The sequence below is a fragment of the Gopherus flavomarginatus genome, chromosome 12, assembly GCF_025201925.1.
Source record: "Gopherus flavomarginatus isolate rGopFla2 chromosome 12, rGopFla2.mat.asm, whole genome shotgun sequence".
Classification (NCBI taxonomy): Eukaryota; Metazoa; Chordata; order Testudines; family Testudinidae; genus Gopherus; species Gopherus flavomarginatus.
Genome location: NC_066628.1, coordinates 2919727 through 2942513, shown reverse-complemented (window position 1 = coordinate 2942513; position 22787 = coordinate 2919727). Strand labels below are relative to the sequence as shown.

Sequence of the window (22787 nt, the reverse complement as noted above, 5' to 3'; positions counted from 1 at the left end):
TGGGCACTAACCAGAACTGGGCCCCTTGGCCGGCAGACCCCCCCCAAGCAGCCAAGGATTGAGTGGGCCGTGGAAAGTGAGCCCCCCCCCGCATGCGGCAAGGGGGCTGGGTATGTAATAGGAGGGGGACACTTCGCCCCATCCAGGCTGCCCCTGCTCTGGCAGGGAGACACACAGGCCTCCAGCCTACAAGGACGAACACTTCAGGGGTCTGGATCTGGGCCAGGGGAGGGTTTGAAGCTGGGTCTCTGTAGAGCATGAGCCCCCTGGGGGATGAAGTTTAAGGGAGGAGCAACCAGAGGGGATAGTTTTGACACCAGAGGGCATCACAAGCTAACAGGACTGAATCCATTTCAGCAGGTGCTGGTTACTGGCCTCGCCCCGAGCCCGGCTGGCTGGCGGGTCTGCAGAGGGGCTGCCTACAGTTTTGACCTAGCTGAGGTGCAGGGGAAAGAATCACCGGACGCCTGGGTTCACTGCAAGCAGAGCTTTATTGAATCGGCCCCACAGGGAGAACGGCAGGGAAGAATCGCAGCAGAAATGCAGCGCAGCTAGAAATCCACTCGTCCTCGTACCGGTCGAAGGACTCCTCCACGTGGTGTTTCATCTGCTTTGGATACAGCTCAGCACCTCCAGGGAGCCAGGGACTGCATTGCATGTCGGATTCCCTGCTGAAACTGGATTAGTTAAACCAGATTAAGCCCCTTACCCACCCATATGGACATCCTTACCCGATTCCGTTTTAGTTTAACTCTGAGTGGAAATGAACATGGAGCTATAGTAAACTGGGATAAACGATTCAATCCGCATTAAGAGCATGCACATAGAGGGTTAATCCGGTTTAATGAATCCGGAGCAGGTCTCCATGTAGACAAACCCAATGGGTCAATGCGGCTAAGCACACACAGGTGCTCCCAATCCCAGGCTCGCGGGAACGATCCCCGAGCCCAGCAGCGCGGACAGCCCGGCCCCCAGCTCCTCCTCAATCCTCCCCGCCCTGGCCTCCTACAGCTGGGATTGGTCAGCACTGACTGGGGGCGGAGACACTGGCTCCCGTTCTCCCCGTTGATTGGTCAGTTCTGCTTAGGGCTCATGTCCCTCCCGCTGACTCCTCTCCTCAGCGCGGATTGGTTAGTTAGGGGAACGCCTCGTACCTCGCTATGACCCCGCCCCCTTTCTGCTGATTGGCTCGTTCGGGTTCCCGTGGGCCCCTGGCGCGAGGAGAGGCTGTTGGTCTCGCGAGGTTTCCGCGCAGCCCGGAGGGGGGAGCTGGAGTGAGTTGGGTGCGGACAGGTGGGGACCCGGACCAGACTCCCGGCGTGCCCCGCGCGGGGGGGGGGGGAGACCAGACTCCCGGCGTGCCCCGCGCGGGGGGGGGGACCAGACTCCCGGCGTGCCCCGCGCGGGGGGGGGGTCCAGACTCCCGGCGTGCCCCGCGCGGGGGGGGGGACCAGACTCCCGGCGTGCCCCGCGCGGGGGGGGGGGTCCAGACTCCCGGCGTGCCCCGCGCGGGGGGGGGGGGGGAACCAGACTCCCGGCGTGCCCCGCGCGGGGGGGGGGTCCAGACTCCCGGCGTGCCCCGCGCGGGGGGGGGGACCAGACTCCCGGCGTGCCCTGCGCGGGGGGAGGAACCAGACTCCCGGCGTGCCCCGCCCGGGGGGTCCAGACTCCCGGCGTGCCCCGCGCGGGGGGGGGGGGAACCAGACTCCCGGCGTGCCCCGCGCGGGGGGGGGGACCAGACTCCCGGCGTGCCCCGCGCGGGGGGGGGGAACCAGACTCCCGGCGTGCCCCGCGCGGGGGGGGGACCAGACTCCCGGCGTGCCCCGCGCGGGGGGGGGGCAGACTCCCGGCGTGCCCCGTGCGGGGGGGGCCAGACTCCCGGCGTGCCCTGCGGGGGGGGGGGGACTGTGGGGGATGGGAATGGGGGGTGGAGGCTCTGCCTTGCTTGGCGCTGTGTGGCAGCTCGGGATGTTATCGTAGGGTCTATCATAAGTTCCCAGGCTGCAGCAGCTGCCCGGTGGGCACGTGGCCGGGGCAGAGAGACGAGCCGATCTGTTCCCCTCTAGGGACGGGGAGTCTTCCGGCCGCCCCCAGGACAATGGACAAGAGGGAAGAGTCCAGGGGTCACCTGGACCCACCAGCTGCCTTCGGAGCCCTCAGACCTCCTGGTAACATCCACAGCTCTGAGTGTCCCCTCAGCCCAGCATCACACGCTGCCGTCCCGGACGCCTGGGTCCCATTCCCCATCTCCGGCACCCTAGGGACGAGCCCCATGCATTGCCATCCCGGATGCCTGGGTCCCATTCCATGTCATTTCTCCCATAGGTCCTAGGGGGCTGATCCCTCCCTCCCATTTCCAGAGCCGGTCGGCGCCTCCCCTGGCTGCTTCTGGACCGACGCTCTGGAGGGCCGGGCCGCCCTGTTGGCAGCCCCAGGAGCTTACGGAGCTGAGACAGGAGAACCAGCGCCTCAGAGATGAGCTGCACAGATGGACAGCCGGGGGCGCCAGGGCACCCAGGGGGAGGGCAAGAGCGAGCCTGGAGTCCGAGGAGCCTGGAGCCAGGACCAGGTAAAAGGCCGTGTCCCATTCCCTGCCCCCTGAGCCAGCCAGTCTCTTCCCTGTCTTCCGCAGCAGGATCAGAGCCAGTCCCCTAGAAGTGAAAGGCCCCACATCCATGTCTCCCTCCCCTGCAGGTCCCTGGACAGGGAGGCGGAGCTCCCAACTGCCCGTCACGCCCTGCCCATAGCCCAGCAGGCTGAGCTCATTTCCCACCAGCTCCACGAGATCCAGCGGCTGGAGGCAGAGCTAGCTGGGCTCCGAGCTGCCGCCCTCCAGCAGGAGGCCACGGTGGCCGCCAGGGAGAGCACCGTGGCCTGCCTGCAGGGGGAGCTGGAGCAGCTGAGGGGGCGGAGCCAGGCTGAGGGCAATGCCCTGAGGGCGGAGCTAGAGGAGCAGAAGAGGTGTGGCCAGGCAGAAGTTACTGCCCTGAAGGCGGAGTTGGAAGAGCTGAGGAGGTGTGGCCAAGCAGAAACTAAAGTCCTGAGGGCGGAGCTAGAGGAGCAGAGGAGGCGTGGCCAAGCAGAAGCCGACGCCCTGAAGGCGGAGTTGGAGGTGGCCACTGAGCAGCACCAGCAGGAGCTGGTGGTGGTGCGGGGGGAGCTGCAGGCGGCGCTGGAGGAAGGGAAGGCCCAGACCCAGAGGGCGACAGAGCGTCTGCAGGGGGCGCTGGGGGAGCACCAGACTGAGGTGAGTGGGGGGCTGGGAGCCAGGACTCCTGGGTTCTATCCCAGCTCTGGGAGGGAAGTAGGGTCTGGTGGATTAGAGCGGGGGGACTGGGATCCAGGACTCCTGGGTTCTATCCCTGGCTCTGGGCGGGGAGTGGGGTCTGGTGGGTTAGAGCAGGGGGGACTGGGAGCCAGGACTCCTGGGTTCTATCCCAGCTCTGGGAGGGGAGTGGGTTCTGGTGGATTAGAGCAGGGGGGACTGGGAGCCAGGACTCCTGGGTTCTATCACTGGCTCTGGGCGGGGAGTCGGGTCTGGCGGGTTAGAGCAGGGGGGACTGGGAGCCAAGACTCCTGGGTTCTCTTCCCACCCAGGTCCCCTCTCTCCCCCCAGCTCTCCCGTCTCTGCCAGGCCCATGGGGCTGAAGTCGGCTCCCTGCGGCAGCAGGCCCTGCAACTGGAGCAGGAGCTGGAGGTGAAGGGACAGGAGCACCAGAGCCTGCTGGAGCAGCTCAGGTAGGAACAGCCACGGGATGGCACCCTCGAGGCAGGAAGCTCCCATCCTCATGTGTCAACCCCCTGCTTTCTCCCCCCACAGCGCGGCCCAGGCGGAGCTGGCCTCCCAGCAGGCCCTTCTGCAGCAGCTGCGGACCTACATGGGGGAGCAGGGGAGCGGGCTGGGCCCCGAGAGGCAGCAGCTGCTCGGCCAGGTGCAGGTGAGAAGGGGGGGCTCTGGAGGCACGAGCTACACACGGGCAGTTCCTGTTGCATCCTGCAGGAGAAAGGACTGATCCCCTCTCAGCAGGGGGCGCTGGCACACATGGGGGGACAGGACTGATTCCCCCAGCAGGGGGCACTGACACACATGGTGGGGGGGACAGGACTGATCCCCTCTCAGCAGGGGGCGCTGACACACATGGTGGGGGGGACAGGACTGATCCCCTCTCAGCAGGGGGTGCTGACACACATGGGGGGGACAGGACTGTTCCCCTCTCAGCAGGGGGCGCTGACACACATGTGGGGGATAGGACTGAAACCCGCCCCCCCCCTCAGCAGGGAACGCTGACACACACCGGGACAAGACTGATCCCCTCAGCAGGGGGCACTCACACCCTCCCCTTACCCCCAGCACCTAGAAGGGGAGCGCGACGCCCTGAGGACGACAGCAGAGCTGCTGCAGCTCAGACTGGCCTCGCTCAGCGACATCCTGGCCCTGCAGGAGCTGGAGCTGACCAGGAAGGTAACGGCCCCCTGGCACCACTGGGTCGCTTTCCCCTGGTACCCAGGGCTGGCCCAGTTCCCCAGGACGGCTCTAGGGGGCGCTGTGCTGCAGGGGGCTGCGCTGTAGCCTGGTGTTGACCCAATGTCTCCCTCCAGCCCTGTGACCCCCTGCAGCCCGAGCCAGCCCAGAAGAGCCAGTCCCTGCTGAGCCGCTGGCGGGAGAAGGTCTTTGCCCTCATGGTGCAGCTCAGATCACAGGAACTCGGCCACGCGGATGCCACCAACCTGCTCCAGAGAAAGGTGAGGGCCTGATGGAGGGGAGTGGGATCTAGTGCTGGGAGCAGGGGGCTGGGAGCCTGGATTCCTGGGTTCTATACTGGGGGAATTCTGTGCCAAAAAAATTAAATTCTGCACACAATATTTGAAAACTCACCAAAATTCTGCATATTTGATTTGTCAAAATAGCACAATAGAATCATGCCACTTACAATTATTTTGGTCATTTATTTCAAACTATCTGTTAGCGAGTATGCTGCTAACAATACAGACCCAACATAAAAAGATTCTGGTAAATTTTTTTGACAAATGGATTCCTTACGAGGCATATTAATACACAACGCTGTGTAATTCATCTAAATGACACTACAGAGCTGTATTTCCTTCACCCGTCAGAAGCAGTGCAAGGGCTTGGGGGAGTCAGGGGTAACGGAGGAGCTGAGGGAGAGGGAAGGAGCCTGGAGGGTGTTGGGTGTGGGTGGGAGGTTTTTCTTTGGGGGAGCGGGGGCGAGATTGTTTGGGTGTTGGGAACTCTCCTCCATGCAGACCCTGGCTGACCCTAAGCTCTCCCATTCAATCAGGCACATCTGCCTGTGTCCCTGCACCCCACAGCCCCATGGGTCTCTGCAGCCCCCAGGCTTAACACATCCCATGCCCCAGTCTATGCCACCGACTAGCCATTCTGAACTCCAGTGTGTGACCCCTCCCAGTAGCCCCGTGTGCCCTGTTCTGTCCTAACCTGGCTCCACGGGCAGGGTGCTGTGGTGAATTCTAGCTGGGGGGTTCTGCAGAACTGGGCATCGAATTTTGTATTTTACCCCATAAAATACATTTTGCCTAAGAAGTGCTGCAGTTCCGCCTTTTTCCCACCTGAGGGCGCAGTGGCGCTAGGACACAGCGTAGAATCTTAGGACTGGAAGGGACCTTGAGATGTCACCTTGTCCCGTCCCTGCCCTCAGGGCAGAGCCAAGTGCCATCTAGCCCATCCCTGTCAGGCGTTTGTCCAACCTGCTTTTAACAGTCCCCAATGATGGAGATTCCACAACCTCCCTCGGCAATTTATTCCAGTGCTTAACCACCCTGACAGCTTTTCCTAATGTCCAACCTAAACCTCCCTTGCTGCAATTTAAGCCCATTGCTTCTTCTCCTGTCATCAGAGGTTAAGAAGAACAATTTTTCCCCCTCCTCCTTGCAACAACCTTTTATGTACTTGAAAACTATTCTCATGTCCCTTCTCAGGCTTCTCTTCTCCAGACTAAACACACCCAGTGTTTTCAGTCCTCCCTCATAGCTCATGTTTTGTAGACCTGTCATCATTTTTATTGCTCTTCTCTGGACTTTCTACAGTTTGTCCACATCGTTCCTGAAATGCAGTGCCCAGAACTGGACACAATACTCCAGCTGAGGCCTTTTTGCTTTTTTTTGCAGCAGTATTACACTGTTGACTCATATTTAGCTTGTGATCCACTATGTTCCCCAGATCCCTTTCCGCAGTTCTCCTTCCTAGGCAGTCATTGCCCATTCTGCATGTGTGAAACTGATTGTTCCTTCCTAAGTGGAGCACTTTGCATTTGTCCTTATGGAATTTCATCCTATTTTCCTCAGACCCATTTCTTCAGTTTGTCCAGATCATTTTGAATTTTCATCTTGTCCTCCAAAGCACTTGCAACCCCTCCCAGCTTGGTATCGTCTGCAAACTTTATAAGTGTACTCTGTTTGCCATGAGCTAAATCGTTGATGAAGACATTGAAAAGAACCAGACCCAGAACTGATCCCTGCGGACCCCACTCATGATGCCCTTCCAGCCTGACTGTGAACCACTGCGAACTCCTCTCTGGGAACAGTTTTCCAACCAGTTCTGCACCCACATTATAGTAGCTCCATCCAGATTGTATTTCTGTAGTTTATGTATGAGAAGGTCCTGCAAGACAGTATCAAAGGCCTTACTAATGATATTCCCTGTCTACCACTTCCCCCCTTCCACAAACTTTCTTTAACAGGGTCACAAGCCATCAGGTTGGTTTGACACGATTTGTTCTTGACAAACCCAGGCTGACTGTTACTTATCACCTTATTATCTTGTAGATGTTTGCAAACTGATTGCTTAGTTATTTGCTCCATTATCTTTCCGGGTACAGAGTTAAGCAGTAATTCCCCGGGTTGTCCTTACTTCCCTTTTCATAGATGGGCACTAGATTTGCCCTTTTCCAGTCTTCTGGAATCTCTGTTGTCTTCCATGACTTTTCAAAGATAATCGCTAATGGCTCAGATATCTCCTCAGTCAGCTCCTGGAGTAGGAGGCATTTCGTCAGGCCCTGGTGACTGGAAGGCACCTAATTTCTCTAAGTAATTTTTAACTCGTTCTTTCCCTATTTTAGCCCTGATCCTACCCTGTTTTCACTAAAAGCAGCAAAGAATCCTGTGGCACCTTATAGACTAACAGACGTTTTGGAGCATGAGCTTTCGTGGGTGAATACCCACTTCCTCAGATGCATGTAATGGAAATATCCAGGGGCAGTTGTATATATGTGTGCTAGCAAGCAAGCTAGAGATAACGAGATCAGAGATACCTGTTTTCACTGACATTCACTATGTTAGTGTCCAGTCATCACCAACCTTCTTGGTAAAAACCGAAACAAAGACGTCATTGGGCACCTCGGCCATTTCCACGTTTTCTGTTATTGTCTTTCCTCCTTCACTGAGTAACGGGCCTGCCCTGTCCTTGGTCTTCCTCTTGTTTCTAATGTATTTGTAGAATGTTTTCTTGTTACCCTTTATGTCTCTAGCTAGTTTGATCTCGTTTTGTGCCTCGGCCTTTCTAATTTTGTCCCCACAGACTTGTGTTATTTGTTTATATTCAGCCTTTGTAATTTGACCGAGTTTCCACTTTTTGTAGGACTCTTTTTAGAGTTTTAGATCATTGAAGATCTCCTTGGTAAGCCAGGGGGGTCTCTTGCCAGACCTCCCATCTTTCCATAATGTGTCTTTGAAAAACTGCCAACTGTCTTCAATTGTTTTTCCCCTTAGAGTTGCTTCCCTTGGGCTGTTACCTACCAGCTCCCTGAATTTGCTGAAGTCGCCTTCTTGAAATCCATTGTCTGTATTGTGCTGTTCTCCCTCCCTCCATTCCTTACAATCATGAACTCTTCCATTTCATGGTCACTTTCACCCACGCTGTCTTCCACTTCCAAAGTCTCAGGAAATCAGCCAGCTGTTCTGGTGCCACAGCGCCTTCTGGTGGGCAAAAGGCAGAACCGCAGCACTTCTTAGGCAAAACGTTTGTTATGCGGGAAAATACAAAAGTGTGCGAGATCGAGGGATTGGCCACGTCCGCGGATGCGCAGAATCTCCCCCGGAGTAGCTCTGTCCCCCACTCTTTCCCTAGGTCTCAGAGCTGCAGGGCGAAGTGGAGTCGAGGGACCAGAAGGTGGCGCTGCTGCTTCACAGTCTTCAGGACAAGACAGCTGAGGCCGATATGGAACGAGTGAACAACAAGGTTTGATCCTGGCTTAAGGGGGCGGGGAATGGGGCAGGGGCCTTTCCCCTCTAGGGGGCACTGGCTCCCATCCAGCCCCAGGGCAGGCACTGGCTGGCTCAGGAGGGCGGGGAATGGGGCCTGTCCCCTCTAGGGGGCACCACCTCCCATCCAGCCCCAGGGCAGGCACTGGCTGGCTCAGGGGGGCAGGGGATGGCACCCGGGGTGGGCACTGGCTCGCTCGGAGGGGGCGAGGGATGGCACCTGGGGCAGGCACTGGCTGGGACTGGCACTGGCACTCTGCTCCCTTGCAGAGGCTCCGGGCCGAGCTGTCTCACCAGGAGGAATCAGGGCAGCGTCTCCAGCGCCGGGCGGAAACAGCCGAAGGCGCTTTGCGGGGTCTTGTGGAGATCGTGAGCAGGTACCACTGGGAGGCGCTCTACGGACAAATGGGGGGGCCCCTGGGGACTAGAGGCCTTTCCTCTCTAGGGGATGCCAGCTCTGATCTGGCCCCACCCAGGATCTCTGACTCTGATCTTGTCCCTCTATTAGCATGAACTTATAACCAGCTGCTCCCGCCACTACCCTGCTACCCAGAATCCTTTGCTGTAGTGTTTTGGCATCTGTGGACCATCAGCCCCTGGGGCTGGTGTGATTGAGGTCACGACCCCATCTGTCCCCTCATCCTCCAGTTCTGGGGTCACAGGCCTGGAGGGTGGGACTGAGGTGTGTGATTGATGAGGGTGTGGAGGTCATGCCCTCTGACTCTCGGTCTCATCCTGACCACAGGCTCCACCAGCAGGTTGAGGGGCAGGAGGCGGAGTTGAAGGCGGCTGCACTGAACCTAGCGGGGCTGGGAAACCGAGTCACCTTCGCCGCCAAGAGAGTCGACACCATCCAAGGTGAGAGGGATGAACCAGAGCACTGAATCCGACCGACGGGGCCCATTTATCCCAGTCTCCTGCTTGCCCCAGGGCAGACCTATGGGCCCATCCAGCCCAGTGTCCTGGATCATATCTTCTGTGGGTCTCAACAGGGTACATGATCCCCCTTCACTTCATGTCCCAAACTTTTGAGTGGAGTTACTGTGCGGCTGTTGCCAGCCATCCTGACCCAGAGCTGGCTGCATTTCAGCACCAGATGGGCCATCCCCTGCAGCATCCCTGTGGGGCTGTTCCCAGCCACCCTGCCCCAGAGCTGGCTGCATCTCTGGGCAATAGCTCTACATCTGTGCCATTGCAGGGCTGGTGTCTCGTAAAGTGGCCCTGGCTCGACTGCAGAGAAATGAACAGCCCAAGGCCACTGGGTCAGAGAACGACAGGTGAGTCCTGTCCAGCCCCACCCCAGGGGATAGGAACCAGCCGATGGCACAGCGCTTGTAGGGGCACCAAGAGGGCGTGGGGTCTAGTGGTTAGAGCAGCGAGGGGCTGGGAACCAGGAGTCCTGGGTTCTATCCCTGGCTCTGGGAGGAGAGTAGGGTCCACTGGTTAGAGTATGGGTGGCTGGGAGCCAGGACTCCTGGGTTCCATCCCCAGCGCTGGGAGAGGACTGAGGTCATGTGGTTAGAGCAGGGGCAGCTGGAAGCCAGGACTCCTGCAAGGGGTCATCTGACTCCCTCGCTCCCCCTTTCCCTCCCAGCCTGTCCCACGAGGCTCTTCGGGCTGAGCTGGCCCTGCTGCACCAGGAGCGGGACCGTCTGGTGGCCGAGCTGAAGAAGGGGGCCCAGATCCTCGAGCAGCAGGTGGCCGAAGCCCGGGAGAAAGGTACGTGGGCCGGGTCGAGCTCGACGGTGCCCCCGGTGGCACAGGTGGAACCACACCTGACAGTCTTTCCTCACCACTGGCTGTGGTGCGGCCCCTACTGGCCACATCTGGAGGTGCAGGGAGGAGGCCCAAGGTCCTGGCAGGTCAATAACAAACCTGTCCTGTCGCAGCGGAGCGGGAGCTGCGGGAGGTAACGCGGAGCCTGCAGGGAGCACTGGAGCAGAAGGAGGAGGCGGAGCGGGAGCGGCGGCAGCAGCAGGGGCAGCTGGAGGGGACGCAGCAGGAGCTGCGGGAGAGCCTGGAGGAGGCCGAGGGGCTGAGACGGGAACTGGCTGGGCTGCGGCATGAATATGAGAGAGGTACGGGGTGGGGAGGGCTGGGGGGGGTGCTTCAGGCAGCGGGATGGGGGTCAGCTCGAGGTGCTATGCTGAGGGGAGAGGATCAGCGGGGGGTGCCATGCTAGGAGAAGCGGGGCAGAGGTGGAGGGGTGCCATATGCAGGGTGGGGGGCTCCATGCTGCGGGAAGTGGGGCAAAGGTCGGAGGGGTGCCATACTGCAGGGCGGGGGTGCCATGCTGTGGGCAGTGGGGCAGGGGTCAGCGTGGGGGCCATGCTGCAGGGGTGTGAGGGGCATGAGGCTGCAGGGAGCGGAGCAGGGGCTTGGAGGGAGGCTGCAGGGAGCGGAGCAGGGGCTTGGAGGGAGGCTGCAGGGCGGGGGCTCAGTGGGGGGCTGAAGGCATTAGAGTGGGGGCTCAGTGGGAGGCACCAGGGAGCAGGGCGGGGGCTTGGCAGGGGGTGCCGAGCTGCAGCGAGTGGGGCGGAGAGCAGCAGGGGATGCTATGCAGAGCGGGGCGGGGGCTCGGTGGGGGGCTGCAGGGATTGGAGTGGGGGTTCGGTGAGGGGTGCCGGGGAGCAGGACAGGGACTTTGCAGGGGGTGCTGAGCTGCAGCGAGTGGGGCGGAGAGCAGCAGGGGATGCTATGCGGAGCGGGGCGGGGGCTCGGTGGGGGGTTGCAGGGATTGGAGTGGGGGCTCAATGGGGGGCACCAGGGAGCAAGGCGGGGGCTTGGCAGGGAGTGCCGAGCTGCAGAGAGTGGGGCGGAGAGCAGCAGGGGATGCTGTGCGGAGCGGGGCGGGGGCTCGGTGGGGGCACCAGGGAGCGGGCTGGGGGCTCTGCAGGAGGTGCTGGGCTGCAGGGAGCAGCAGGGGATGCCATGCGGAGTGGGGCAGGGGCTTGGTTGGGGGCACTGGGCTGTGGGGAGCTGGCTGGGGGGGTGAGCAGCAGGGGGTATCGGGGAGCAGGGCTGGGGGTGGCGAGGGTCAGCGGGGGCACCAGGGGCTTGGTGGGGGACACTGGGCTGTGGGGAGCCGGCCTGGGGGCACCAGGGATCGGGGCGCAGCAGGGGGCGCTCTCCCCTGGCAGTCAGTGCTAACCCCCCTCTGCCCCCCAGCCCTCCAGGAGAAGGTGACGGAGGTGGAGACGCAGCTGCGTCGGGATCTCTCGGCGCTGGAGCAGAGGCTCAGCGAGGCCCGAAGGGAGCACACGAAGGCCGGTGAGAGATGCCTCCCCCAGCCCTCCCAGCTAGCCGAGCCCCAGGCCCCCCCGCCCTGCAGCCCCTTCACCCGCCGTCTCCCCGCAGTGGTGGCCCTGCGCCAGGCCGAGCGCCAGGCGGCCCGGGACAGAGCCAGGAGCCAGGAGCTGGCGCTGCTGCAGGAGGAAGCCAAGCGGGAGGAGACGGGCCGGCTGGGGGCGCGGCTCCAGGCGCTGGAGAGAGACAAGAACCTGCTGATGGTAGGTGCTGGGTTGGGGGGTGCTGCTGCCGGAGTCCCCCAGTGCCTGTCCGCAGCCCCTGTGTCCCAGGCCTGGGCTCCCGCGGGAGCCGCATGCACCCCCCTTCCTGACCCCACCTCTCCCCCCAGGCCACACTGCGGCAGGAGGGGCTCCTGGCCCAGTACAAGCGGAACCGGCTGGCGGCCCGGCGGGACCCAGGGGAGCCAGTAGGGCCTGGCCAGCAGCCACCGCTGGGGAAAGGGGGAGCCCGGCCTCCCTCCAAAGGTACTGACCTGCTTCCAGCCCCCTCCGGGATCCCACCCAGAGGCACCCCACCCAAGTCCCTCCAGCCTGGGCTGTGGCCCACCCAGAGTTTCCCGGCTAGGATCCCCCTGCCTCCCCTGGGCTGTGGCCCCCCTGCCTCCCCTCTGCTCGGATCCCACCCAGATCACACTCCTCCTCCAGGCCATGGCCCACCCAGAGGGCCCCCACCCGAGTCCCTCCAGCCTGGGCTGTGGCCCTCCTGCCTTCCCCTCCCCCCTTCCAGGATCCCCACCCAGGCGGGGCTATGGCCCCCCGACCCTCACCTGCTACGATCTCCCCCATGCTGGTCTCCCCGCAGAGACCCTGGCCGCGGTGCTGGACGACCTGCAGAGCCTCAGCACGGCCCTCCTGCGAGAGGAGGAGGAGGAGGAGACGCCGCCAGGGGAGGAAGGCAGCGCCAAGGATGAGGAGGGGCCGTCCTGATGGAGGGCTGGGGGAGCTGCTCCCCGTCTGGTGGCTGGTTTTCATGGATGTGGAATAAAGATCATTTGAATTAAACACGAACACGTTCCTGTAGCTGTCTTCTGGCTCCTTTCCACCCCCGCTCTAACCATTAGACCCCAGTCCCCTCCTAGAGCTGGGGAGAGAACCCCAGAGGCCTGGCTCCTGTCCTCCCTGCTCTAACCACTAGACTCCACTTCCCTCCTAGATCCACATACCTTGTTTGCGGCAAGGTGTATGTGGGGAAATCCTGTGGATTTTGTGTGCGCACACACACACACGCGCACCCCCATTAGCAGGTGCTGTTAATTACCCACGTTTCTTAATGATTGGCCCCCTGCTGTTGCCTTGACCCCTTGCGCCCCCCAGCGGTTGGGACACACCCCAGCTCCTGCCCCCACCCATGCTGCTCAGCAGGGGCAGGGCCGATGTTAGGCCAGGTCCCCCCACATGTCACAGGCTGGTCTCACCATGAAGAAAGGTGGGGCTGCCCCACCCCCCAAGTTAGTCACTGGGGCTGCAGGGGGGGGTGCGGGAGAGACCTGAGCTAAGAGCTCCCTGCAGGCCGGGCCTGGGTGCTGGATCGGTGCCACGGGGCCACCGCTGCTCCCCCAGCCCAGCTGCTCCCCAATGCCCCCCCCCATTTCCTTTGCTGAGGGTCGGGTTCCTTCCCTCCCCGTTTCCTGTAACACCTTCCTCCCCCTGCAAAAAACAGGGCCTGAGCCCTGCCCCTCCCTATGCCTGAGCCCTGCCCCTCACCTGGACCCTTCCCCTCCCTGAGCCCCGCCCCTCGAGCCCCTCACTTCACCTGGACCCTGCCCTTCCCTGAGCCCGGCCCCTCCCTGAGCCCCGCCCCTCACCTGGACCCTGCCCCTCCCTGAGCCCCTCACTTCACCTGGACCCTGCCCTTCCCTGAGCCCGGCCCCTGCCTGAGCCCCGCCCCTCCTTGAGCCCCTCCCCTCACCTGGACCCTGCCCTTCCCTGAGCCCGGCCCCTCCCTGAGCCTGAGCCCTGCCCTCACCTGGACCCTTCCCCTCCCTGAGCCCCGCCCCTCGAGCCCCTCCCCTCACCTGGACCCTGCCCTTCTCTGAGCCCGGCCCCTCCCTGAGCCCCGCCCCTCCCTTTGCCTGAGCCCCGCCCCTCCTTGAGCCCCTCCCCTCACCTGGACCCTGCCCTTCTCTGAGCCCGGCCCTCACCTGGACCTCTCCCCTCCCTGTGCCTGAACCCCGCCCCTCCTTGAGCCCCTCACCTCATCTAGACCCTGCCCCTCCCTGAGCCTCGCCCCTCCCTTTGTCTGAGCCCCGCCCCTCACCTGGACCCGCCCCGCCTCTCTCTGAGCCCCGCCCCCACCTAGACCCCGCCCCTCTGTTTGCCTGAGCCCCGCCCCTCACCTGGACCCGCCCCGCCCCTCTCTGAGCCCCGCCCCCACCTAGACCCCGCCCCTCTGTTTGCCTGAGCCCCGCCCCTCACCTGGACCCCGCCCCTCCCTGAGCCCCTCACTCGACCCCTTCCCTCCCGGCTCCTCCCCTGAGCTCCGCCCCTTCTCTCCTGGCTCCTTACCCACCTGGCTCCTGCCCCGTTGCGCATGCGCGCGCGCCCCTCCCTTCTCGCCACAGTTTGAAGCGCTCGCTCTCCGGCCCCGCCCCTCTCCTGTCAACTTCGGCCAATCAGCAGTCGCCCGCCGGCCCACTCCCCACGTGATTCCGCGGCTCCGACCAATCAGGGAGCTGCCGCTCAGGTCAGAGCCAATGGGGAGCAGCGACCGCGCCCACCCGTCCCGGCTCGGCCAATCAGCGAGCGACTCCCCAGGCAGCGCGCGCCGCACGGGAGCCTGGGCAGCGGCTGTGGCTGGCGGACGCTCAGCCCCGGGCCGAGACAAGGGGAGGGGGAGACCGGGGTCCCGGAGCTACGTCACTGGTGGCACCTCATTACCAAGGAGACTGGGGGCCCGCAGCTACGTCACCAGAGGAACCCCGTTACCAAGGAGACCGGGGGCCCGCAGCTACGTCACCAGGGGGACCCTGTTACCAAGAAGACTGGGGGCCAGCAGCTACGTCACCAGAGGGACCCCGTTACCAAGGAGACCGGGGGCCCGCAGCTACGTCACCAGGGGGACCCCGTTACCAAGGAGACTGGGGGCCCGCAGCTACGTCACCAGAGGGACCTCGTTACCAAGGAGACCGGGGGCTCGCAGCTACGTCACCAGAGGGACCCCGTTACCAAGGAGACTGGGGGCTTGCAGCTACGTCACCAGGGGGACCCTGTTACCAAGGAGACCGGGGTCCTGGAGCTACGTCACCGGGGGACCTGGTTACCAGCAAGGCCTGGGTTCTAGAGCTGTGTTGCCAAGGAGGCTGAAGTTCTAGATCCTTGTTGCCAAGGCGACCAGGGATCATGCCCACCAGCCTCGCTGCCCTGGAGGCCGGGGGGCTGTAGCGCTGCGTTGCTAGGAGACCGGGGTTCTAGAGTGCCAGCACCGAGAGGAGGGGTCAGACAAGGGCTCCAGCTGCTCAGGAGCCTGGGCGCCATGCTGACCAGGGTGTGAGTTCTAGAGCAGCGTTGCCAAGAGACACGATGTTCAGGAGCCATCTCCCGTGGGGGGGCAGCTTTTCTAGAATGGCGATCGTGAGAGGTTCTTGATCCTGAGGGCAGAGGGAACAGCGAGAGACAAGTGCAGAACGAGGGTATTTCCGGAGCTCTGTCAGGAAGAGGGGGTTCTAGAGCCATAGAGCAGGGGGTCTAGAGCTGGGAAAGGACTTTGCCAGGCTCCAGAACTGCATTGCACAGGAGGGCAAAGGGGATCCAGAGCTGGGGAAGGGGGAGGGGTCCAACCCGTCCCTCTCCCTCCATCTCAGCCTCCAAGACCCCCATGCTTTGGCTCCCCTGAGCCCCCGGAGGGCGGTAGCAGGGTCCCCAGTGCACTTTAGCAGCAGCCAGGGTGAGGAGACGATGCCATGAGTTACTGTGTTGTCAGCTAGATAATGAGGGAGGTTATGGGAGGGAATTAATTCCCCCCCCCAACACACGCACAGGGCAGAAGAGGCTGGGGCAGGAGCTGGATAAATTTCCAGCCACTGCTACCATGAGTTGCTCCGGTCTCAGCCAGTAAACTGTTCAGAGAAGAATAGAACCCAGGCGTCCTGGCTCTCAGCCCTGCCCCCACCCACCCTGCTCTAACCCACTAGACTCCACTCCCTTCCCAGCGCTGGGATAGAACCCAGGAGTCCTGACTCCCAGCACCCCCTCCCCAATGCTGGGGAGAGGGAGCCGGCCATGCCGTCTGAGGCTCTGCCCTGCTTCCAGCTGCTGCGGATGGGCCCAGCCTGCCCGGGGGATGACCCGAACCGGGACCTGCACACTTTCCGGCCAGCCGGGCCACACTGCACCTACCGGCTGGGGCGCCGGGCCGAGGTCTGCGATGTCCCCCTAGTGTCGGAGTGCAACCCGGGGCTGGTGTCCCGCGTCCATGCTGAGATCCATGCTGAGAGGGACCCGCACAGCACCGCCGGGGAGTGGCGGGTCTGCCTGGTGGATTGCAGCACCCACGGTGAGGGCTCGGGGGTGCTGTGTTGGGGGGAGTGGGGCGGGAGCTCAGCAGTGAGGGCTGTGCCCTGGCAGTCAGCACTGGTTCCAATGTCTCAACACCGTTGTTCTGGATCCCCACTCAGTTAATTCCTTCTTTTGCACTTCGCATCGGAGATGATTTCCTTTTCACTTCCTGTTTAAAGACTCTCCCGGGTCGGTAGCCTCCGAGCCACACCCCAGAGGCAGCTGCATTTCAGCCCAGGCCAGTCAGCCCAGTGCAGGGTCCTTGGGTGTCCACTAAACACGCCCCACCCCAGAGGTGGCTGTGTGTCAGTGGCGACTGACAAGATCCCAGAGGATAAGTTATCTCACACACAGCCAATCCGCTCTCCCTCTCAGAGTTCTCCTGTACACACCCCGCTGTCTAAGACAGCAGTTCTGGGCTCACAGGCTACATGTGGCCCAGTTAGCACACAGCCGTGTGTGAATGGCTACCGGGCCGTGCTGGGTCCTGGCTGTCCGGCGTGGTGCATTGGGGTCACCAGCTGGCTCTGTGGGGTCTGGGGCTGCCGCGCAGCCCTACAGAGTCTGGGGTCAGTGTTGGGGCTGCCGCCCGGCCCCACACAGCAGCATCTGGGGTCTCTGCCGCTCGTCCTTGCTCTCAGGGCTCCACTCCCAGCCGCACGCTGTGGAGCAGTGTCTGGGCAGGAGGCACTGGGCATAGGGTGTGGCGGGGGGATGTTGTGGTTCTCAGCCTGTGGCCCAGGTAAAACACATTGTGGGCTGCATACGTGGACCACAATGATAAATAGATTGAGAACCACTGGTTTGAGGCATCCGTCCGTCTGTCCCTCACCCCTCATACTCCTCTGTTGGTCTGTCTATCTATCTATCCCTCCCATACACATCTACCTGTCTCTCTCCATCCGTGTACACGTCTGTCTGTTCGTCTGTCCCCATACACGTCTGTCTATCCATCCCCATACACACCTGTCCGTCTGTCTGTCCCCATACATGTCTGTCTATCCATCCCCACACACACCTTCCGTCCGTCTGTCCCCATACACATCTGTCTGTCTGTCCATCCCCATACACGTCTGTCTGTCCATCCCCACACACGTCTGTCCATCCGTCCGTCCCCACACACGTCTGTCCATCCGTCCGTCCCCAAACACATCTGTCCGTCCGTCCCCAAACACATCTGTCCGTCCGTCTGTCCCCATACACATCTGTCTGTCTGTCCATCCCCACACACGTCTGTCCATCCGTCTGTCCCCATACACATCTGTCTGTCTGTCCCCAAACACATCTGTCCGTCCGTCCCCAAACACATCTGTCCGTCTGTCCATCCCCGTACACGTCCGTCTGTCCCTGTACACGTCTGTCTGTCCGTCTGTCCCCTTACACGTCTGTCTGTCTGTCTATCCATCCCCATATACCCCCATCTCTCTAATCTTTCTCCCCCAATATCTATCATCTCTCCATCCATTTCTACCTCTATTTATTTAATTAAAATAACCCCCCCTGGGAATTCCCTGACCCAAAGCTCTGTGCATGTCCCCTCCGTGAACTCGGTGGTTCCCATGAGCAGGACTCACTCCCCCATGGCCACTAGCCCACACCCACCTGTGCCGGGTACCTCTGGCCTTCCCCTTCACCCCGCTCTCTCCTTCCCATCTCTGCCAGGCACCTACGTCAATGCAGTGCGGGTGCCCCGGGGCCAGCGCCTGGAGCTGAGCGACGGAGACCTGGTCACCTTCGGCCACCCGGACCCTGTGCCCGAGGGCTGCGCCCTGGCGCCCCCGCCTGGCGACTCGGAGTTCTGCTTCCTCTTCCAGAAGGTGCAGGTGCAGCCCCAGGATTTCGCCGCCATCACGGCCCCCAAGGCCCCCTGGCCACTCCCCTGCGGCTTCAAACCCGTGCTGCCCGGCGGCAACCATCGCATCCGGCCGCTAGCCCGGCCGGTGGGGCCCTCCTGCCCTTCCCGCCCAAAGGCCACCCTGATCCTCAGCTCCATCGGCAGCATCAGCAAGCTCAAACCGGAGCCACTGACTTTCACCCTGAGCCGGGGCCCAAGGTCAGAGCCGACCGCCCGGCCCGGGGCCTCCAGGAACCGTCGGAAGTCGGCCCACACGCTGCTCCCTGAGCTGGAGGATGAGGTGACCCGGCTGGACGAGGAGCAGTGGCCTTGTGAGCCGGACGGATACAGCTGCCAGAGCCCGCTGCGGAGGGCGCCGAAGGGGGCGGGGAGCGGCAGGGCGCAGCCGGACGAGCGACTGAAGGTCCAGGTCACGCCAAGCGGGTGAGTAGAGTCCGTTTCCCAGCATGCTCTGTGGAGGGGGCAGGATCATAGCACCTACATCTCCCCCGAAAGGGCCGGAGATTGCCCTGCTACCCTCAGCAGTCATCATCCGGCCAGTGTTACAAGTGACACTGCCTGCAGTGCTCCACCCCAGAGCTGGGCGCACGAAAGGCCCCAAACTTATAGTACAGTGTGGGGGCTCCAGCCTGGCATTGGGACCTCTGAGAGGCCAGCCTGGGTGAAGGGGGAGCCGTCGGGTTTACACTGAGGCAGCAGTTGGCTTGTAGGATCCTGTGATGACATTAGGGGCTAGTGAAGCCAGCCAGTGCCCCCTAGAGGGGCAGGCCCTGGGCCCCATTCCCTGCCACCCTGAGCTAGCCAGTCCCCTGCCTTGGGGCCGGATGGGAGCCGATGCCCCTAAAGCAGGAGGCCTGGCATCGCTCACCTCTCCCATCCCGTTGCAGGAAGCGGCGGGGGCGGCCGCGGAAGCACCCACTGCGTGACACCTGCCAGGTGTTCTCGCAGACGCTGCTGGCAGCAGAGCCCTGCGCAGCCCCGCGCTGCCGCCTGCCCCAGGACGAGACGGTGCAGTGGGTGCAGTGCGACGGCTGCGACGCCTGGTTCCATGTGGCCTGCGTGGGCTGCAGCTACAGTGCCGTCCAGGAGGCCGACTTCCGCTGCGGGGGCTGCTGCACGTAGCTGAAGGGCAGGAAGACACGGAGCACGGGGTGGCCCAGAGACTGTGCAAAATAGGCAGCGACTGGTGAAACCGTGCTAGGTGATTGTGAGCGCACAGACAGCAACTGGTGAAACCGTGCCAGGCGATTGTGAGCGCACAGACAGCGACTGGTGAAACTGTGCCAGGCAGTTCTGCATGCAGACTGACTGGTGAAACTGTGTCAGGCAATTGTGCACACACAGACAGTGACTGGTCAAACTATGCCAGGCGATTGTGCATGCAGACAGTGACTGGTGAAACCGTGCCAGGTGATTGTGCGTGCAGTGACTGGTCAAACCGTGCCAGGCGGTTGTGCGCACACAGACAGCCACTAGTGAAACCGTGCCTGACGATTGTGCACGCACAGACAGTGACTGGTCAAACTATGCCAGACGATTGTGCGTGCAGACAGTTACTGGTGCAACCATGCCAGGCGATTGTGTGCACACAGGCAGTGATTGGTGAAACCATGCCAGGCGATTTTGCACTTACAAGCAGCGACAGGTGAAACATGACACCTTAGAAGGGACTGGTGGAATTGTGGGAGACAAGCAATGACTGGTGAAATTGTGCCAGGCGATTGTGCACGCACAAACAGTGGCGGGTGAAAACATGCACACCCTCACAGCGGCTAGTGACGCCATGCCAGCCAAGTGAAGACTGGGTGAAAACAGCTGAGGAGAGGGAAGCAAGAAACGTAAGCCGGGCACATGGCTGGCAATGGAAACAAAAGATGCCCGGCTTGTGACTTGTGCAAAAGTGCAAAGACAATTGTGCAAACCAGGGAGCTGAGCACGTCCTCCCTGGGCTGGGATTTTTGTCTCCCTGCAGGGGAGCAGGGAATGGAACACGGGGCCTTTCCCCTCTGTGGGGCACTGGCTCCACAATCCAGCCTCAGCACACGTGAACTATGGGTTGTGAAAATGTGCCCAGCGGGTGAGTGCCAATAGAGCGCTGATGCGTGAGCCACGCTTCACGCTGACCGTGCTGGGATATCACTCCCAACTGGGCTGGACATTTGCCCGGTGCCTCATCAGAGCATTCAGCAGTCGTGTGCAGCACGAACATTGAAGCAGACAATTCGCAGAGATTACACGCGGCCCTCGTGACAAAACAAGACAGCTGTGCAGCCTTGCATGAGGAGATGACCTGGCTGTTTCCACACCCACGGGGACTCCAGGAGGGCATCCAAGACACACACACCCCGTGCAATTGAATCGTCTGCCAGTCTTTACACTCCATTCCCTTCCTTCTTTCCGTAGCAGCTGCTTCTCCATGCGCCTGGATTTCCCCGTGCGAATAATCCCAATCAGCATGGCCTCCCATGGAGCCGCTTTCCCGCTCCCTTCTTCCTTCCAGGGGAGGGGAGACGGAAAAGAAGGGAGTGAAAAGGCACCGGAAAGGCCAGAAGCACTGGAGTTTTCAGCCTGTTCCTAAAACGGGGTTCTTCTTCCTACTCCTAAACCGGACCTTTCCCGCCCACGACGCTGGTGAATGCCCCCCCGGCCCAGCCACGGGCAGAGACACGGATCCACCTCTCCCCTGGGTTATTTTTTCCTTCTTTCGCTCTGGTACCAAAAAAAGGGGTTTCTAACCAATCACCTGTTCATTTTTCTCCACCCTTCCACTCTACCTGCGCCCATTGCAGTCTAACCTGCACCGCTGGACCAACCCCCGGCGAATGGTTTGTGTGTAACTGCCGCCCACTCTGAATTTGCTGCAGCACAGGGTGTGCCTAGCTCCCGCCTCAGCTACTGCGCGCCTGCTGGCGGGAGGCTGGTATTGCAAGCCTGGGAATTGACTCCCGGGGGCAGGAGACGCTGAGGGACACCCCCAGGGGGGAACTGTGGCTCAGGGGGCAGGGAGTTGGGAGACCAAGACCCCCTCACAGGATTTATTCTGTCATCTGTAGTTCGGTCCCATTCCCTGCTGGCCACAGCGGTCGCTTCCCCAGATCGGGTCCTACACAACCAAACCGAAGCTGTAGGCAGCTCTCTGCCCGGCCCAGGTTCAGGTGGGGAGGGGAGTGGTGCCTAGTGGTTAGAGCAAGGGGGCTGGGAGCCAGGACTCCTGGGTTCTATCCCAGCTCAGGGAGGGGAGTGGGTCCTAGTGGTTATAGCAAGGGGGCTGGGAGCCAGGACTCCTGGGTTCTATCCCAGCTCAGGGAGGGGAGTGGGGCCTAGTGGTTAGAGCAAGGCGGCTGGGAGCCAGGACTCCTGGGTTCTCTCTCTTGCTGCCCCCATGACCTGAGCGTCAGTCTTTTCCTGTTACACCTGCCCCAGTGAGAAGAGGCAGTGTCAGGGCTGCAGCGCTGGCCCAGGGCAGGGGGTTTCCTGGCTGGGAAGAGATGGAGAGGTAGCCGTGGCCTGGGCGGGGGGTGTTAAATCCTGCCCAGCCAGGCCCCTCCTTGAGCCAGCAACCGGAGTCCTGAGTCATGTCTTAGCTTCCCTGCTGGAGCTTGGAGCCGCACACTGCCTCTCACTCCATGCAGCAAGGTGTGGTGCAGTCACACTGCGAGCTCTGCCTCAGAAACTAGAGGGGGCGCTGTCCCTGGCTCCGAGTGCTGGACCTGTGCGCATCTGGGCTGCAAGGATCGGGGCGGGGACTCAGCAGGGGACGCTGGGCTGCAGGGAACGGGACTGGAGGGGGCACTGGGCTGCAGGGAGCAGGGTGGGGACCCAGTAGGGGGTGTTGTGCTGCAGGGAATGCCAGGACGGGGTGCTGGGCTGCAGGGTGGGGGGCTCAGCAGAGGGCACTGGGCTGCAGGGAGCGGGGTGGGGGCCCAGAACGGGGTGCAGTGCTGCAGGAAACAGTGCGGGGGGGCTCATCAGGGGCTGCTGGGCTGCAGGGAGCAGGGCAGGAGAGGGCACTGGGCTGCAGGGAGCGGGGTGGGGGCCAGTAGGGGGTGCTGTGCTGCAGGAAACAGTGCGGGGGGCTCAACTGGGGGGAACTGGGCTGCAGGGAATGGGGTGGGGGGGTGCTGGGCTGCAGGGAACGGGACAGGAGAGGATGCTGGGCTGCACGGAGCAGGCTGGGGACCCAGTAGCGGACACTGGGCTGCAGGGAACCGGGCAGGAGGGGGCGCTGGGCTGCGGGGTGGGGGGCTCAGCAGCGGGTACTGGGCTGCAGGAAGGACGGGAAGGGGGTGCTGTTCCCCATGTTACAAAGCCAGACATGGACACCACACGCCGTTTGGGTAACGAGTCATTTAATAAGGCACCAAGAGGCAGGCTCGAGCGCACAGCAGCTTCCCGGCAAGACATGGCCCAGGATTCTCGCTCCCCCCAGTGAAACCCAAATCACTTTCCCCACATCAGATTCAGCAGCAAAAAAAAGAGAGAGAGAAAAGCTCGGAGGGGAAGCAGGTGGCAGGGATGCAGCCAGAGGAGTCAGGACCCTCTCGCCTCCTGCTGGAGAAAAAGAGTCTTACACTATTTACACCATTCCCTAAAAGAGAGCTACAAAGTCTAGAGGAATGTGGCTGATCTAGAATCCACCCCTGAGGTTCCTGGGACGGGAGATGGGGGGCTGTGGGGTCCCAGGGGGTTTGTTGTGGAGCAGCTGGACCCTGAGGATCCTGGAGGGGGTTGTGTGGTTCTGGAATCACGGTGGTTCTAAACTCCTCCTGTCCTGGGTCTGGAGTCACTGCGGGTCTAGACGTGACACGTGTTGGTTCTGGAACCACCATGGTTTGGTACCATGACGTCTTTGGCAAAGGGAGCAAGGTTCTAGACTTACCATACTTGTTCTA

General features: G+C 61.8%; 2 protein-coding genes across 7 annotated transcripts; both read left to right on the top strand.

The window, feature by feature from the left end:
• The first annotated feature begins 1179 nt into the window (after window positions 1-1179).
• Window positions 1180-12554, top strand: CCHCR1 (coiled-coil alpha-helical rod protein 1). Of its 2 annotated transcripts, none has more exons than XM_050920558.1 (18): window positions 1180-1293; window positions 2067-2168; window positions 2326-2569; window positions 2695-3247; window positions 3617-3738; window positions 3821-3938; window positions 4352-4462; window positions 4600-4743; window positions 8105-8215; window positions 8509-8615; window positions 8984-9096; window positions 9437-9515; window positions 9833-9957; window positions 10128-10316; window positions 11407-11508; window positions 11596-11747; window positions 11876-12011; window positions 12349-12554. In XM_050920558.1, exons 2-18 carry the CDS (start codon window positions 2099-2101, stop codon window positions 12471-12473), a joined length of 2601 nt encoding a protein of 866 aa, XP_050776515.1. In that variant the 5' UTR covers window positions 1180-1293; window positions 2067-2098; the 3' UTR covers window positions 12474-12554. The 2 variants fall into 2 exon arrangements, with proteins under 2 accessions (XP_050776515.1, XP_050776516.1); XM_050920559.1 differs by having other exon boundaries at window positions 1182-1274.
• Window positions 12555-14691: 2137 nt separating this feature from the next.
• TCF19 (transcription factor 19) lies at window positions 14692-20634 on the top strand. 5 transcript variants are annotated; one of them, XM_050920570.1, is made up of 5 exons: window positions 14692-16038; window positions 17703-18318; window positions 18783-19096; window positions 19222-19305; window positions 19470-20634. In XM_050920570.1, the coding sequence occupies exons 1-3, from the start codon at window positions 15765-15767 to the stop codon at window positions 19015-19017; spliced, it is 1125 nt and encodes a 374-aa protein (XP_050776527.1). In that variant the 5' UTR covers window positions 14692-15764; the 3' UTR covers window positions 19018-19096; window positions 19222-19305; window positions 19470-20634. The 5 variants fall into 5 exon arrangements, with proteins under 5 accessions (XP_050776527.1, XP_050776526.1, XP_050776528.1 ...); XM_050920569.1 differs by having other exon boundaries at window positions 19140-19305; XM_050920571.1 differs by having other exon boundaries at window positions 18783-19305; window positions 19513-20634.
• Window positions 20635-22787: the final 2153 nt, after the last annotated feature.

What these genes read in the sequence shown, in the direction of transcription:
- CCHCR1 (XM_050920558.1), top strand. Translation starts at nt 2,099, where the DNA reads ATGGACAAGAGGGAAGAGTCCAGGGGTCACCTGGACCCACCAGCTGCC. An exon ending in AGCTGCTCGGCCAGGTGCAG is followed by an intron (nt 3,939 to 4,351) that starts GTGAGAAGGGGG and finishes CCTTACCCCCAG; the next exon opens with CACCTAGAAGGGGAGCGCGA. An exon ending in CCAACCTGCTCCAGAGAAAG is followed by an intron (nt 4,744 to 8,104) that starts GTGAGGGCCTGA and finishes CTCTTTCCCTAG; the next exon opens with GTCTCAGAGCTGCAGGGCGA.
- TCF19 (XM_050920570.1), top strand. Translation starts at nt 15,765, where the DNA reads ATGCCGTCTGAGGCTCTGCCCTGCTTCCAGCTGCTGCGGATGGGCCCA. An exon ending in GGTGGATTGCAGCACCCACG is followed by an intron (nt 16,039 to 17,702) that starts GTGAGGGCTCGG and finishes CATCTCTGCCAG; the next exon opens with GCACCTACGTCAATGCAGTG. An exon ending in GTCCAGGTCACGCCAAGCGG is followed by an intron (nt 18,319 to 18,782) that starts GTGAGTAGAGTC and finishes ATCCCGTTGCAG; the next exon opens with GAAGCGGCGGGGGCGGCCGC.